General features: G+C 33.4%; 1 protein-coding gene across 7 annotated transcripts in view; it reads left to right on the top strand.

Annotated features, from left to right (window-relative positions):
• Nucleotides 1-17125, top strand: part of LOC130901918 (cyclin-dependent kinase 14) — a 73692-nt gene that overhangs the window by 12611 nt on the left and 43956 nt on the right. For 6 of the 7 annotated variants that reach the window (XM_057813609.1, XM_057813608.1, XM_057813612.1 and 3 more), the window contains exon 2: nucleotides 3706-3816. In XM_057813609.1, the coding sequence (XP_057669592.1) occupies nucleotides 3706-3816 (111 nt within the window). Of the gene's footprint in view, nucleotides 1-1471; nucleotides 1597-3705; nucleotides 3817-17125 lie in introns of those variants that run through there. The other variant, XM_057813607.1, reaches the window with a different exon arrangement.

Raw genomic sequence — 17125 nt, 5'->3', positions numbered from 1 at the left:
AATTGGTTTGGAGAATTTCGTCATGGTCGGTGTGTACGTCAATGATGAATGTCGAAAAGGTCGGCCAAAATTTGTTTGTTATCAGTGCTGTGCGCAACATGATTAAAGAAGATCGGCATGTGATTTACAAACAGATTAGGTGATCGCAGACCACGGTACAATCGATTGTAACATATCACTCAATAATTCGAGTGACTAATTAAGAAAAACACATTTTTATTGCCAAAAAAATGGATTTTATTCATCAATAAGCAATACAATCATTCCATCGCTTCTATAAGTTCTCGATGCATTCTTGTAAAAGGATTTGTCTTCATTGGGGGCCAGATCTGGACTATGTGGTGGATGAGGAAGCAATTTGAAGTTTAATTCGTTTAATTGAACCATCGAATTGTGAATCGGTGCATTGTTTTGATGAAACTGTGGTTTTTTTTGACATATGAGCCTGTTTTTCCTTGATTTTTGCATTTAAACTATTCAAAAACTCTAATTAGTATTCGCTATGGATTGTCTTTCCCTTTTGGAGATAGTCGATGAACAATATTCCGTGCGCAGCCCAAAATACTGGAGCCATAACCTTCCCAACTGGCTGGTTCACCGGCTGCAGTCCACTCAGATGATTATCGTTATAATTCCGAAGTGAAGTGATGGATCTATGTTTCATCCATTGTCACATATCGACGCAAAAAATCTGATTTATTAGATGTAAACATGTCCAAACACTGCTCTGAATCATCAACACGTTGTTGTTTTTTGATCGACTTTGAGTCTAGTTGAAAAAAGCTGCCTTTTGATATCTTTATTGCCTCAGCTATCTTACGCAATTTCAATTTACGATTAGATATAACCAATTTGTGGACTTTTTTGATATTTTCTGGAGTAAATACGTCAATTGGACAACTAGAACGATTACCATCATCGGTGTCTGCACGACCACGTTTAAATTCAGAAAATTAGTACCAAATGGTTCTTTTCGATGGAGCAGAGTTCGAATAACACTTTTGAAGCCATACAGTACTTATTTTCAATCAAGAAGCAAAGATAAATTAACACAAATTTTTTTTAAATCTATTGTTTTTAAATAACAAAATTAGATTCACATAAATGGCTGTCTTTTAGCACCATATTCATATTCGATATCAAATACTAGAATCGAACGTATGCAAGAATGTATAGACTTGAAGATCGAATTTAAAAAGCAACCCTCTTATAATAAATGAATTATAGAACACCCCGTATATTGGCAAATCTCTAAGACCCGTTCGACCTTCGACGAAATCGATATCTCAGTTCCGTCAACCATTTTTCCACGATAAACTAATTACTTTTATATTATTGTTTACAACAAATTTCAAAAATTGTCAAAAGCAATTATCTCCTCGTATTGCTCATAGAAATTTATTCGAATTGTTTATCTTATCAAACAATTCATCTAAATAAATATTTAATATTATTATATGCTTTACTGTGGTCGGTTAATAAAGTATTTATCATAAAATTTCTACTGTGTCTTACGGTTTTCAGTGAAAATGAGTTGTTGTTATAAATGCCCAAATTTTTGGAGGGACGTGTTGTTATTTTTCCATCTAAGAAAAGGTATATAATTTTATTCATATTATTTAAGTTTCCTATACTAAATCGAAGTTCATTTACAATACTGGGATAGAAAAAAAACTTGAGAAGATCAAGCCCTTAGAGTTAGTGCTTATTCACTGTTTTACTAGATTGTAATTAAGGAAATGCCTTTAGAGGTATTCAATTAAAAAAAATCTTATTAATGAACTTCAATCTTTTTTCTAAATAATAAGATGTCTGTCCCATGTTATCACTGTCAGAATAATTATTTCTACAATTTCTTGTTTTTTGCTTTAGTTTTCTAGTCCTGATTTCCTCTCTGTTTTAGGTCGTCAATCACCTGCGCGTACCATATTTTCCTTGGTCTACCTTTTTTTCTCCTTCCTCCTTGTTCTATGACCTTCTAATACCAGTATTTTTATTATTGCTCTAAAATCTGACATTCTTCTTTTCCATATATCTAATTTTTCTTCTACTTTGTTGAGAAACCACGTTTGACTTCCATACCTCACTGTTAAACTTATTATTGTTTTGTACAGATGTAGCTTCGTCTTTCTAAAGATTTTTTGCAATTTTATACGTCCTTTCGTCATACTTGCTTCTATATTTACTTTCTCGTCACCTTCGTCCTTGATAACCACCCCAAAATGAAGTGAAAGTGAATTCACTGTTTGTACAGTTTTTATGAAGGATCTGGTAAATTCCTTGTATGTATGTACGTATGGATTAGAGGTCTCGACCCAAAAGATCTATTGGATCCCCCTTTCTTGCTGCGATACTGGAAATCCCAGTATTTACAGCTCATCAATTAATCCCTCTCCTTTTAAAAAGGCTAGAATGTGGGATGGTTCTAATTGACAGAGATCTTCGTCTTCTATTTCATAGGCTCCCAGGTGCTCTGAAGTTCACACTTCTAGAGAATGTGGATAGAAGTTTAGTACTTTGTACAACAAAACCTGCACGCCGCATTATCTGCTAGGTCTAGCGTCTTCCGGCGACAGTGCCCCGATTGTTCTTACTAAGCAGATCTACTCTGGTTATAGATTCCCAGAAGAGTTTTAGCCTATCTCAGCTTGTAGGTTGTCCCAATAATTTGTTTTGCTCCTATAAACCTTCTTTTCCAGTGGTTTTTCCATTGCTCTGTGGCTGATAACACAGAAGGGTTCGGGTCACACGAAGGGCTTATCTGCCCCCGTCGCAAATTTCCTTAATCTTGTTTTCCAGTGTTCAAAGGATCACTACATCGTCGTTTTGTCCATGTTTTTAGAGTCTAAATCGATTTTACGTGTTATCCATTGAATATTGAACAGTGTATCTTTGTTTTTGTATGTTGGAATGTCATTTTGATTAGACTTATTAGCTTTTTTGAAATACTAAGCTGTACAAATGGTATAGAGTAAACTTTTTGAAAATCGATGAAAACTGAGTAAATTGGCAGATAATTCGATAGTTGTTGTGAAAGTACTTGAGTCACGTTTTGATGTTTATCCTTTTCTTAAATGTCATTCAGAATATTCATTTTCTTTTAAAGTAGTTTTTGTTTTTTAAATATCTGTGCATTAGGATCTGATAGTTCTATAACCATCAGTAAAACTTTTTTGTGACATAGGATGACGGGAATTGAGGACCAAAGTGCCACAAATTTAGTCTAACGCGATTTTTGAATGAAATATATATGTATTTAAAAGTTGTTTTATAATATAATTAACGTTTTATTCGATAAACCGAGCTAAATAAAAAGTTTTATGAACATTTTTGCAATTTTCCGCAGTCATAATAACCCTGATAAAAATTTTGTTTGTCATTTCTTTTTGCAATGCGCCAATAGCTTGCTTACGTCACTAGCGCCGTTTCATCCGACCAAATAGTGTGATGCATTGAAAATAGACTGTTTCATCAAGTATAAGTAAACGGTCTTGTTGTGAAGATCATTTCGAGGTAAGTCGCTCTCTTACACAATCGGCGCTGATGACGTAATACCTATTTGAAACGGATCTCTGACGGTATAAAATATACCCAGACTTCTGAATTTTGTAAGTTTGTTAATATTGATCCTATCGACTCGAAATAAACATTATTATTTTTGTAAATTTAGTTGTAATTTTAATATAACATTTAATTTCTTTACAGGCTTATCAGGTTTACCAACGTCGGGAGTTACTATGCGAGAAAAGAAGAGCGGGGCTCTGTCTCGAATGCAAAAGCTCAAAAAGAGGTTGTCACATTCTTTTGGACGATTATGTACGTATATCTTGTATTTTGCTCGTGATAAAAATCGAAAAATCTAACGACGTGAATATAAAGAAATTTTTTTCTAACTTGGCAATGTTGTAACTCATATTTAACCACGACGGTTTCTTATAGATCTTATTTACGAGTCTGTCAAATTAGCGGACCAAATATAAAAAAAAATACATCTGACAAGATCAAAAACTGCCGTTTTTTGGCGCGAAATTCCCAGGTGCCAACGAGCCCTATTGTAAAAAGGGGAGCAATTGGGTAGCGATTTGAAAATGGCAATTATTTAGCTAGTGAAAAGTTATTTTTATATTAATTAAGAATTGTTGATCGGGGATAGTATTAAAAGGGCTGTTACCGAAAATTCACGTCCTTGAGTTTTTTTATTTGCATCTGTAAGAAGCATTTTTGGAATTTATCATTTGATATTTACTGGTCGCTCGAAAAAGCTCATAGATTACACGATCAACAGAGTTTTTGTTTGTTATTTGAAAATTTACCTGTAGAGAGTATATAGACCCGTGCCTCCTACAATTCTAAAATTCTTAGCCTACTATAGAACCAAACAAAATTTCAATGTCAAAATATTTTGTTACTCAACATATTCTCCTTTTAATTGGATACATTTATTACAGCGAACCTGCAACGTCTCTAGACCTTTCAAAAAAAAATGTTTCTTCTTGCTATGCAAACCAGACCTTCACAGCTTTTATTATCTTCTCGTTGGAAGAAAATTCACGACCTTTTAAACTTTTTTTCAGTTGAGGAAAGAGATGATAGTCGGACGGAATAAGAGGGGTTGTTCTAGTAATTGAAACCTTAAATCAAGAATTTTTTGCAACATGCAACATGAGATTTGTGTGCAGGGGCGTTGCCCTGCAAACACAAAACACATTTGGATAGCTTTCCGCGTCTTTTTCTTTAATTTTTTTACCGTAGAGTAGTCAGTAATGTTGAATAGTTATTATTCTACCCTTATCCAACTAATAAATCATGTTTACTCCATGAATATCCCAAAAAACTGGAGCAAGAACTTTTCCGGCAGATTTTTGGACACGAAACTTCTTAGGTCTTGAAGAACCAGAGTGTCGCCATTCCATCGATTGTTACTTTTTTTCTGGATCGTAGAAATGTATCCTCAAGTCTAATCCATAGTAACAATTCAGTTTAAGAAGTCTACATCGTTTTCAAATCGAGTACAGATCGACGTGAAATACACGATGAATCCGTTTTAGCCCAATTCGACGGTCTGATAAAATCATGTCATGAACTGCATCGATATTTTCGAGAATTGACACAGAAGCTGGCCTTCCCGATCGGTCATCATCTTCAATGGAAAATTTACCTCTTTCGAAGCTTGCAGTTTCAATTTTTCACTGTCGTATACGAAGGACATTGATCACCAAGGCTATTAAGCATATCTCAATGACAAAAAAAATGAACTTTATTCGCTCATTTCCTCGAATATGTCGTCAAACGAACTCGAGTGAACGTTCTCTTCGTGTTCATACGTTTCATTTTTCGTTCATTCGGAGTGCGAGTGATTGATGCCGAATGCCGAATGGCGAAATCCAAAATCGCACTAATAAATTCATTTTTGATTAATTTAATGCATAGACGTTCCATTCTTAATGAATAAAGAGTGAACCGTCTGATATCACCTTATATAATTGCGGCTTGATTTGCCGAATATCATTGCCGACCTCAGGGCTCGTTGGCATCTGGGGTAAAACAGGGAAAATAAGCCAATTCTTACTAATAAATTATTCCCGATTTTATACGTTTTTTCACTCTTTGCCCCGGATGCCAACGCGCCCCGATGTCTGCAATGATATTCGGCAAATCAAGCGGCAATTATCTATGTACTTATTTTTAGATATTGTAAAAAGTCGAGTCAAATTTTAGGGGATGGTTCGCTATCTTGATACTGAAGTTAGCGTATCAAATCAAATTTTTTGTAGTAACACAAGAATGAATAGCATAATGTGATAAAATATATACAAATACGAAAATATGAAAAAAATAATTGTAACACGTAAGGTTTTTATGTTACATTTATAGAACCATAGTCATTGGTAAAATATTTAATATTTATTAAAAATATAATTTCACGTTTTTTAAATCGTATATATTGACGACAATATTTATGCTTCACATCTATTAAAAACAAAAAAATCACTTTAAATATCAATTGGCTCTACTTTTTCCTTTTATGAGGGGTTGCACTTTCTCTTTTTGAAAACCAACAGAAATCACCCATCATGGCCGAATCCCATCGTCCTTGATACCGAATTTTCATTGTCCTAATATCTTGGTGCTCATCATTGCCAGCTCCCAAATTTTCGGGAAAAAATGTCAAATGGGAATGGAGGAAATCAATTTTCAATGATTTTTCACCAATGGATTTGTAGGCATCTAGAAGTTCATCGGGATAGCCCGATTTAGACAACCAACACAGAAGATTTAAAATATTAAGAGGGGTACGCCAGGGGTGTATTTTGTCTTCTATGCTGTTCACCCTCTATGTACAGAATGCCTTTGCCGAGGCTCTGGAGGGCTCTGATTATGGCATTAAAGTTAATGGATACCCGCTGAATAATAAATGCAACAAAAACCAAGTGCATGGCAATAAGTAGAAATGCAATTTTATGTGCCCAAATGCATATACAAGGTGGCCACAAAACTGAAAAACCTGTTAACGTCAGGGAATTTTCAATTTACTGGAAAAGTAGGTGAATTTCTCTAAAAATCTGGAAAAAATGAAAATTTTTGGGGATAATTCGATGAGAAATGACTCAATTTGGAAGTGTTATAAAGAAAAGATCAAATCAATTCCTGCCACTTTCAATGATTGACCTTGCGATTTATTGATTGTCATAGCAAAACAGTCTCTAATAGAGAATTGCATTCTTTTAAATTGAAAAGGGTAGTCTGAAAGTATAAGGGGTATGCGTGGTATAAAGACTGATTCCCCTCTGGCACATCCGGTTATAATTGTAGCCTCGATTACGTTTTTCTGAAGAGCGTTCACACGCGGTCTCGTACCGTTGCACAGTTTAGGAGGATTGAGATTTCGTAACAACATCATCGGTGTTCCAACTTTTAGAATAAGTCTATGTGCCGGGAAACCTGGAGGATTGAGCGTGTTTAGGAACTCCGATGGGTATTGCACAGCATTATCAACTTGTAACACTGAATCTATAGATCGAAACTCCACGCATTCTCCATCAAATGAATTTAACCCTTTTTAAAGAAATCAAAAAGGAGAAATTAGTTTTTAGATATTCACACGGGACCCATTTCTAAAACAGAATCGCTTTGATATCTCATTTAGTCGTGAAAAATTGTTCTTTGAACTCTTTCCAAGTCGAATTTTGAAAATCGCAGAAATTGGTTTTTAGGTATTTGTACGGAGAATGTTTTAGTGCAAAAACGAAGTCGATATCCCAATTAGCGGCCGAGAAAAACGAAAAAATCGAATTTGCGAACCCACCCCGCTTTACCCCTTTAAAATCGAAATTTCGCAAAATCCTTTTTTATCGCACCTCTACACACCGATACAAACATACCCTCAAAATTTCATGTTTTTATCTTTAATAGCCTTGGCTGGGCGTTGATGAGTGAATAAATCATTCAGTCAGTCAGGACATCCTCTTTTATAGAATTTTTTCGTTTCCTCGAATGAGATTGATAAGTTGGCGCGCATGCGATTGTCACACCATCTAGCGTACTTTTTATTGTACTATTCAGTATTATCTGTTTTATTTCTCGGAAATTTGTGCATAACAAATACCAGCTGATCATTGAGCAACTTAACCTTACAAAAAAAAGTGAGAAAGAATATTATGCTTATCTCTTGAACGAGGATTTTCAATAAATAAAGACCGCTTAATTGAAAATCTTCAAGAAGATTCGCTCATGGCTCCAAGATTAATTTATGATAAATTGAGAAATATTGACATTGAAAATATGGAGGGTAGAGGTAAGGAGAACCATCTCTGTGCTACAGAAAGTGTCCGTCAAATTATTTACGTTAGGGAGGCGCTACTGTCGCATAAGTGTGAATTTTAAATAAAGCGCTAGAAATTCAAGAATAAGGACAGAGAAAGAAAGAAGTGATAAGTGACACTTTCTTTCTAGAAATTCACAATAATTAACAGTGAGCGTTATCTCAAAGTAGCTTTTCTAGGTTATATTTACAAAATTATTTTGTACTACGTGAATAGTTTAGATTTTGTATACCAATATTCAATTAACGACTCTAGTCATTCAAAAATTTTATCACTGCATACTTCACTCTATTTAAAATAACTAAGTTCATAATGATATTTCGTCCGACAGGAGCGCCATTCTGGTTAAATTTTGAGTTTACCGTCTACAAGCGGACAGTTTTTGAGTTAAGCCCCCATATGAGACGGTCCTCCCTACCTCTACCCTCCATAATTGAAAATATTGAACTATCGAATAGTCTGATTCAGTCGGTTAACCCTTAAACGGGCGTGGTATCATAAATGTTCAATAATTTTTTAAAAAATAGGCGGTAAACCTTTGTACCTGGTTCTTTCTCTCGGGGCAACGTAATTTCATTGTGAAGTTCCATTCCTTAAGACGGGAAGCAAGAAGTTCAGACTGTTGCTTTGAAAACCCCAAATTACGTGCTAAATCATTCAATTGACTTTGACCAATCAAATGTGGCTCGCAGGAACTGGTACTTGGAGTAAAAATAGGGTCGGTGCTTTGTTCTTCGGAGCTTCCTGATGATACGTTGTCTCCAGTATCTTCTAAAACAATATTTTGCGGATCTAAAGGCGCATTTGGTACTGGTAAATCTTCGTTACGGGGAACAGGTCGTATAGCAGATGGCAAATTTGGATACTCGATCTTGTGCTTTCCTTTCTTAGAATAACCTTCAGTCTTTCAGTCTTTGCAGTCGTCAAAATGGTTAGTAAGTTCCCGCCATACCATTGGAATAGCAAAAGGCTTTTTTTTCTGTCCATTCATCCACTGCACCAATGACACGCTACAATTAATACAGCATGCGTGGGGGCCCCACTGCTTGTCTTGGTCTCCAATTTAAGTATCAAAATATTTGAATAGGATTTTTTCACATTTTCCGAAAATTATCTGGCTTGAAATTTCACCATAAATATAGCAACATTTGTGAGGAGAAGTTTTGCAACTGCGGCGTGTTTGACTCGACATTTTCGTATTTATAATAATTTTTTGCACTATGAACAGAAAACCACTTACTTTGAAACTCAACAGAATACTAATTTTCAATTAAAGTACATTTCGGCCATAAAATTTACGGATCTTAACCGCCCTTTTATAAAATTACCTACATGCTAATGTAATCAGGGATAATTAAACTATTTAAAAGTGGTACGTGTTAGGGCTTAATAAATAATTTTTCTATTATTGGACGAGTATTTCCATTTTCAAAATAAAGGTCTCGGCCAGTGTAATTAACGGCAAATTCTGGGCAAAAACGGTAATTTTTGAGCTTGTCAGAATTTATTATTTTTTTTTAAATTTGGCGCGCTAACTTGACAGATCTCTTATATACGCATACCATGATTTTATTTTTTTTATACATAAAATCAAATTTGGAATCTGAAATAATGAAGCTTGAAGTCGAATAAACAAAACTAATAACATTTTCTTCTTCTCATTTTGAAAAATAATCTTAGCGACACGGATAGATTACGAAGGGCTGAAGATAAACGAGACCTAATCTGTAAATTGTGTAAGAAATTCGTAGGGTTTTATTAAGGGCTGAATCCGGATAAATTTTTTGTATAAGATTAGTTTTATTACCAGCACATATAATTAATTTATTTTTTTTTCTAATCAAGTTTCTAAAGTGATTTGTGAAAAAAATATATATAGTCGAAATATACGCTGCCCAACATGAAAAACCGTTGGTAGTAAAATATTTTCATAACCAAATGTTCTTGCAACTTTATTATTTCCTTAAATAGATTCAGAAATTATACTACGAGGGTTGTCTAAAATGTTATCGACGTCTACATGAAGATGTGAGTAGTTAATAACTAAAATAAACCCTCTTAGTCTAAAAATCGAGTTTATGTGAAAAATTCATAATGTTTCATTAAATGTTCCATCACATAATCATATTTATAGAAACTTTCAGCCCGTGGCTATGTATTTGAGAATAATTTAAGATTCTACTAGTCTTTAAAATCTGCTACTAGTTTGTCTAAAGAAATATCATTAACTTCATCGTGAAAAAAGATGCATCGGCATCGAAAAACCCCAACCGCTGAAGATAAACGTATAAAGATAGCAGTTCAGATCCACAAATCTACTTATGTACCTGTCTTTGGACAATGGACAAGAAAGTTAGAAAGTAGTGTCCTACTTCCATATGACATATTATTAAATTTAAGATGTAGCAACTAAATTTCTTCAGCGTTTCTTGTTCACTCTTTCTTGCTGAGAAAAAATTTTTAGCAATCGTGATAATCGACTGATTTTTTTGCTTACTCTTCTGGTATATTTGAACATTCCTCGATGTAGCAATAAACTTTCTTCGGCATGTATCGTTCAGCAAGTCGAGTTAAGAAAATCATTGCTAGAAGCAGTTCGTCAGGTCTTTTTTTTATTTTTTGGTAGTACCTACTTGCAACAACAAATTTTGGTTATATGAATTGCGATCTTCCGCGAACAGCTAAAGCAAAAAATTTGCGGGTTTAGCAACTAAATAGCAACAAAAAGGTTGCAAGTTTTGTATAATTTTTTTATTGAATTTTGCCGATTTGTCTCTGTCACCTTGATAGATCTAATTGTCTAAATTGTGCCCATAAATAATAAAATCGAAAGCGATTTACATTAGGGATAACGATTCTTTCGAAAAATATCGATTTTTATATTGATTCTAATCGCAACAGATGAATCGATTCTTTAAAAAATCGTAGTCTAAAAAGATCGATTTCCAAACAATCGATTTTTTCCAAGTTTGTATTTACAATGTAAATATGAGTTCATACAAAATTGCGGTTTAGCAACTAAATAGCAACAAAAAAACTGCAAATTGTGCATAATTTTTATATTGAATTTTGCCGATTTGACCGTGTCACGTTAATTGAGATAATTGTCGAAATTGTGCACATAATAATAAAAGCAAAAGGGATTTACAGTAGGGATAACGATTCTTTCGAAAAATATCGATAAACATCTTGTGTAGTTACGATCTAAGTTTACATCTTCGCGTCAAGGTATTAAGATGTTACGTGTTGTCTATTCTTTCGTATGGTGTGGAAGCGTGGACACTGACGGAAGCAACTCTCAAAAAGCTCCAAGCGATATGGACATAAGTGGGATCCGAATCAGCTGGCAGGATAGAGTGCGTAATTAGAAAGGAGACAGATATCGTAAGATCTGTTAAGACCAGAAAATTATCTTATTTTGCACATGTAATACGCAATCCTGACACGTATAGTATATTGCGTTTTATCATCCAGGAAAAAATAGAGGGAAAACGGAGTCCTGGGAGAAGAAGAACATCATGTTTGAAGAATTTACGCCAGTGCAGTCAACAAAATTATCCGATAACGGACTCGGCACTATAAGAAGAAGACTGGGATCCGAGTGGTTCCGCTCATCGCTTGCGACGTTGCCGGCAGATGGAGAAAGGCGTTAACAAGGAACGATACTCATTTATATCAGTATAAGATTAAAATTTTTCCCTGTCGGAGAAACGGAAACTAAACACTCAGTCATCTCGCGAGTTTTTGAATAATTATTAATTAACCCTTAAACTAAAAATTTTATGGTTTCTACGAAAAGAGAAAAAATCGAATGTCGATTTTCAAGAGTGAAATATCGATTCCGAATCGATTTAAGAAACCGATTTATTTGGCTCGATGGATGTATTCTTCGATTAATCGATTTCAGGTCGTCGTGTATAGTTTAGTTTAATTAAAATATGTAATTCAAAATACAAATATCAAAATCGATCGTATTTGTTTTTATTTGTTGTGTGTCATGCAAACTATAGGGTGGACAAAAAATTTCGACCGGTAATGTACATCTTAATGCATAAATACAATATTTTTTGGTAATTTTATACTTTCGCTCTAGAAAGTCGAAAAATCATCCGATTTCGATGATTTTTTTTAAATCTTCGTTTTTACAGCGGATTTACGAAAAAAAATATGGGAATAAAAAAATGAAAACTTATATTGGTTTAAAGGCTTTGAACTCATTCACGTATAATTGTTGATAGCTTTTTTCCAAATAATCAAATGAAGTTGTTATATTTTTTTCATGTTCTACACAAAAAAAGAACAAATTTAAAAAAAATTTATACAAAACTGTTGATTTATCATGTTTTTGCAATTAAAAATAATAACAATTTCTCTTAAAATTGACCTTTTCCCACAAATAATCGTTTATACCTTTTTTATTGAGTAATCATTGAAATTTTATGAACAAAAACATTCTTAAAATCATTTATTGTAATCGAGTGTACAATATTAAAAGTTAACTTTGAAAAATTGAAAATTTTCACCATTAAAAAAATGGTATCTTACTAAGATTGACTGTTTTTTTTTTCAAAAAGTTGTTTTTTGTGTAAATTAACAAAAAAAATGTATGAACTGCGTTTGATGCTTTGTAAAAAGTCATGAACGATTATATGCAAAGAAGTGCGTTTATGATCAGATTTAAAAAAAAAGATTCATCGAAATCGGATGATTTTTCGATTTTCTAGAGCGAAAGTATAAAATTACCTATTTTTTTTTTCAAACAGCTTCATCTAAACGTGTTTGAATAGCTTAATGATTTCCAATTTGTCTCCTTCCTCTCTATCACCTCTACTAGATTAATAATTAACAATTAATACCCTCGAGTCGAGGCGAAAGCGTTAAAAACGGAGCCAGCTGAGTAAACGATTCATTAATTGCATTTAGCTTGAATACGTGTTTTTATCCCCCAGCTAAATTCATCCGAAATATCGATTATATGTATGTGTAATTCCTGAAATTCTTTACTGTTTGGCAACGTCGTTCGAATGTGACCTCGTACTTTCTCTTTATTGACGTATAATTCAATAACTTTAATATAACTCAACCGAAAAAAAAATGTGCCACGAACTTTATGTATCACGAATTTTACTATATTTTGTTTAAATTTGTGAAAAGAGAACTCGTTTATTTCAAATAAAATCGATCGATTTTTTTATATTCTCGAATCTAGCGACGACCTCGATAAATTCTAATTTCTCTCGAGGTTTGTATATAACATCTGTGGTATAAGAAAAATCGGAAATTGCAGGTCGAGTGTATGCTCTTGTTCGAGAGAAATAAACAGATGCAATACGACGAGGAAGATGGAGAGTAAAGATTAAATATCAATGGTGGGATTCAGGACCGGTTTCAAGGTTTCGAACGTCTCATGGTATATTGAAATATGGTTTCTTTGTTTCGGGTGTGAAATGATGAACCCACGTTTCATCCATAGTTATGTAACGGCGTAAAATTCGACTTTGTTGCCAAACACTCGATGGAAACATCTCCATTTTGAGCTAACGCGGCACCCATCTTGCAGCTCATGTCTCTTATATCCAAATTTTCAGTTAATTTGCGATGTACCGCACTTTTTAAAATGCCTACTAAGTCTACGATGATCCAGTACCGCTTTGTCGATTTTCTTCCAACATTTCTCGAGTCTTCACCTCATTTGATCGACCACAGGGATGGTGGTCTTCGCAGGTCGTACTGCCTCGTTTAAACTCCGCTACTCAATATTTTATTGTTGATAACGAAGGAGCAGTCTCACCCAGAGTAAAATCTAGTTCAGCTTTTATAATGGTTGGACTAAGGCCTTTCGAATAAAACTTTCTAATACAATGATGTTTATCAAGCAGCTACCGCCATCTATAGTTTAGGCCGGGCACTTCTGGGATGATTTTCGTATAATTGTGAGTGTTGGTATGAATATCACTAACGGTTCCAAAAATTCCAGCTTAACAGGACACGATATCAACAAGTTATCAATCCTTCAGTCGATTTAGAATAAAAGTCTAAGCACCTGCATCCTCTTCAATATCTGAATCAGTTTTTTTTTAAATTTATATATTTTCTTTTTTAACATTGTCTTTTTCCATTTTTCACAGAATAAGGGATGATTTATAAGGGTTGAACGTTTGGAATGCAAAATATTTGAGTTGAACACAAACAAAAAAAATCAATTTAATATAATAAGCTACCCATATGGATTAAATAATATTTTTTTTAACTTATATTAACCGAGGGTGCTTTATAAGGGATGCAATACATCAAGCAGGGTTGAAAAATCATAAATACTATATTAAAGCATTGAAAAACTTCAATTCAAACCTTAAATGTATTTTTCTATTCATTACATCCTTATACTTATAATTTTATTGATTTTTGCAATAAGGGGTAGTTTTTTGAAGATGAGGGTAAGTCAAGCTTAGTTCCAAATTTTCATGCAAATCGATGCGGTTTCAGGGAAATCGAAGGTAATACCTCATGTTTACCTTGGTAACCTGGACTAATTTCAGAAACGCCGAAACAGTAGAATGATCCTGATTTTTCTCAACAAGTATTAATTCTGTTTAAGTAATTTCGTGGAATATAAACCACTCATTTAAATTATTTTGGCCGGTACGATTTTTTGAGTAAATGAAAAGATTTTTTTTTTGGAATTTATAAAACCTCAAATGTATCACCTTGTATCTCAGAAACGCCGAAACAGTAGAATGATCCTGATTTTTCTCATCAAGTATTAAATGTGTTTAAGTAATTTCGTGGAATATAAACCACTCATTCCAATTATTTTGACCGATACGATTTTTTGAGTAAATGAAAAGATTTGTTTTTGGAATTTTTAAAACCTCAAATTCAACACCCTGTATCTCAGAAACGCGAAACAGTAGAATGATCCTGATTTTTCTCAACAAGTGTTAATTCTGCTTAAATAATTTCGTGGAATATGAATTATTGACCTCAATTATTTTGTTCGGTAAAATTTTTTGATTGTAAGAAATGAATTTTTTTCGAATTTTTAATACTTCAGATTTAACACCTTATATCTCAGTAATAGAAAACAGTAGAAACTGTTCGATTGTTTAATATATATAATAAATCTATAAAAGTATTTTTCTTCAATATAAATACAATATTCCATTTATTTTGAAAGTTATAATTTTTTTAATTAAATATTGGTTTTTCATATTTTCTTGATAAAGATTTTTATTTTCATAAAGATATTTCGCATTGTATATTATATTTTCTATTCAAACAGATATGGAAGGCGGTTGCCAAATTGTTTACCAATCAAATTACGTATAAAAGTCGTTACATTGGCACCTGGTTAAAGTCATTAACCTCTGAATGTTCTTATAAACAAAATGCATTCATAAAACCATATATTAAATTAACTTTACATAATATGGATATTTTTTTAGTTCAATTTAGAATTCTAAAAAAAAAATCATTCTTAATACTCCTCTACAGTCAACTGGCTATCAATCTTTATACCCACAAAATCGTATTTCTCCAATTTCCTGGCTTGATTTAAAAAGAAAGTCAACATTCCATCTCCAGAGGTCCTTGGGGAGAGAGTTTTATTTATTGCAACGAATAGACCTAAAAGTATTGTTTTAGAACTCGAGATTGATATGTTTATCGTCTGGATAATTCCTCCGGGAACCAGATTAAAAATTGAACTTTTCGTCACGTTTTAGAAAATAATAGAGAATGAATTTTCGTCTATCGCTGCTGTCAAACTTTTACTCATCTCTAGAGTGAATGGGTTCACTGTGTTACGACGTGATTATCAGTTTATTAACCTCTCCTTGTATGCTGCAAGTAAACAAACTTTGTTTTATTTAGCTTCTTAGTGATACTATAGTATCGTGAGTCACTTTGTTCAAACTGAATCATTTTATATCGTTATTATCGTCAAAAAGATAAAAAAGAAGAAGTATTGCAATTATGATTCCCCTTTCATAATTAACTAGCAACATTATATATTAAAACAATAAAATTAACGATTTTTTAAATGAAATTAATGAAAATATTGTTATTGGGTTGGCGACAGAAAAATCGGTTTTGTAGTATAAAATAAAACATCCAAAGAATAGTTTTTAATCAATTATATATTTTCTATTTTGCTCAATGACCTTCTGCCCTTTTTCTTTAAGCTTCGTGATTCCGCGCTCATAAAATATCTGGTCCTTACAGCAAAAAACTGAACCAGCTGTTACTGAAAGTCATCGTCAATTGTGAAAGTTTGACCATTCAAAGAATTCTGCAAACTTGGTACCAGATCAGGACTGTATTGGGATGTGCCATCATTTCCCAGCCAAGCTCCAATAGTCTCCCATGAGTTGACGTTTTTCTTTCATTGCTTCATCCAGTTTCATGAATTGTTGACAGTAAACATCAGAAATGATTGTTTGGTTCCATGGAAGCAGCTCAAAAAAACAACACCTTTGGAATCCCACCAAACAGACACCGTGAGGTTTTTTGGTTGCTTTTCTGCTGGTTCATCGTGTTTGCTCCCATTTTCGAACCAGGTGCGATTGAATGTCATCGTCAATTGTGAAAGTTTGACCATTCAAAGAATTCTGCAAACTTTGTTGAAGATCTGGGCCGTATGGGGATGTGGCATCACCTCCTAGCCAAGCTCCAATAGTTTCCCACGAGTTGCCAAAGATGTGTAAGGACTTGTTTGATTATGGTGGAACACTAAACCTTTCCGATTTGACAATTCTGACCGTTTTTCTTTGATTGTTTCATCCAGTTTCATTAATTATTGACACTAAACGTCAGAATTGATCGTTTGGTTCCTTGGACGCAGCTTAAAAAAATTCTGGACGTCATTCTTGAGATACAGGGTGTTGAATTTACTATAATAAAATTGGAAAAATTTGACACAAGCTGAAAAATTTTTATCGGCTAAAATAATGGAAATGTTTTACTCGGTGTTTTAGAATACTCCTTTTAATATGTGCAAAAAATTGTACGCTTCGTTTTTGAGATACAGGGTGATAAACTGTAATAAATGTTGAAAAAGTATGCTTGAATTGAAAATCGTACCGGCTGAAATACTAAACATTTTTAGTTCACATTATATAATAGTCCTTTTAAAAGATTGGTAAATTCGAGAAAAATCGATAGACTTTATTCTTAACATACAGGGTGTTCAATTTGTTGAATCAAAATTAAAAAAATTTGACTTTAATTCAAAAAATGGTAAGGGATCAAATACTGGGAAGATTTTGGTAATATTTTTTCCAAAAGATTTATAAATATGAGAA

The sequence above is a fragment of the Diorhabda carinulata genome, chromosome X (genome assembly GCF_026250575.1).
Source record: "Diorhabda carinulata isolate Delta chromosome X, icDioCari1.1, whole genome shotgun sequence".
NCBI classification, from domain to species: Eukaryota; Metazoa; Arthropoda; class Insecta; order Coleoptera; family Chrysomelidae; genus Diorhabda; species Diorhabda carinulata.
The sequence above is the reverse complement of the archived record's forward strand: the minus strand, read 5'-3'. Positions and strand labels throughout refer to the sequence as shown.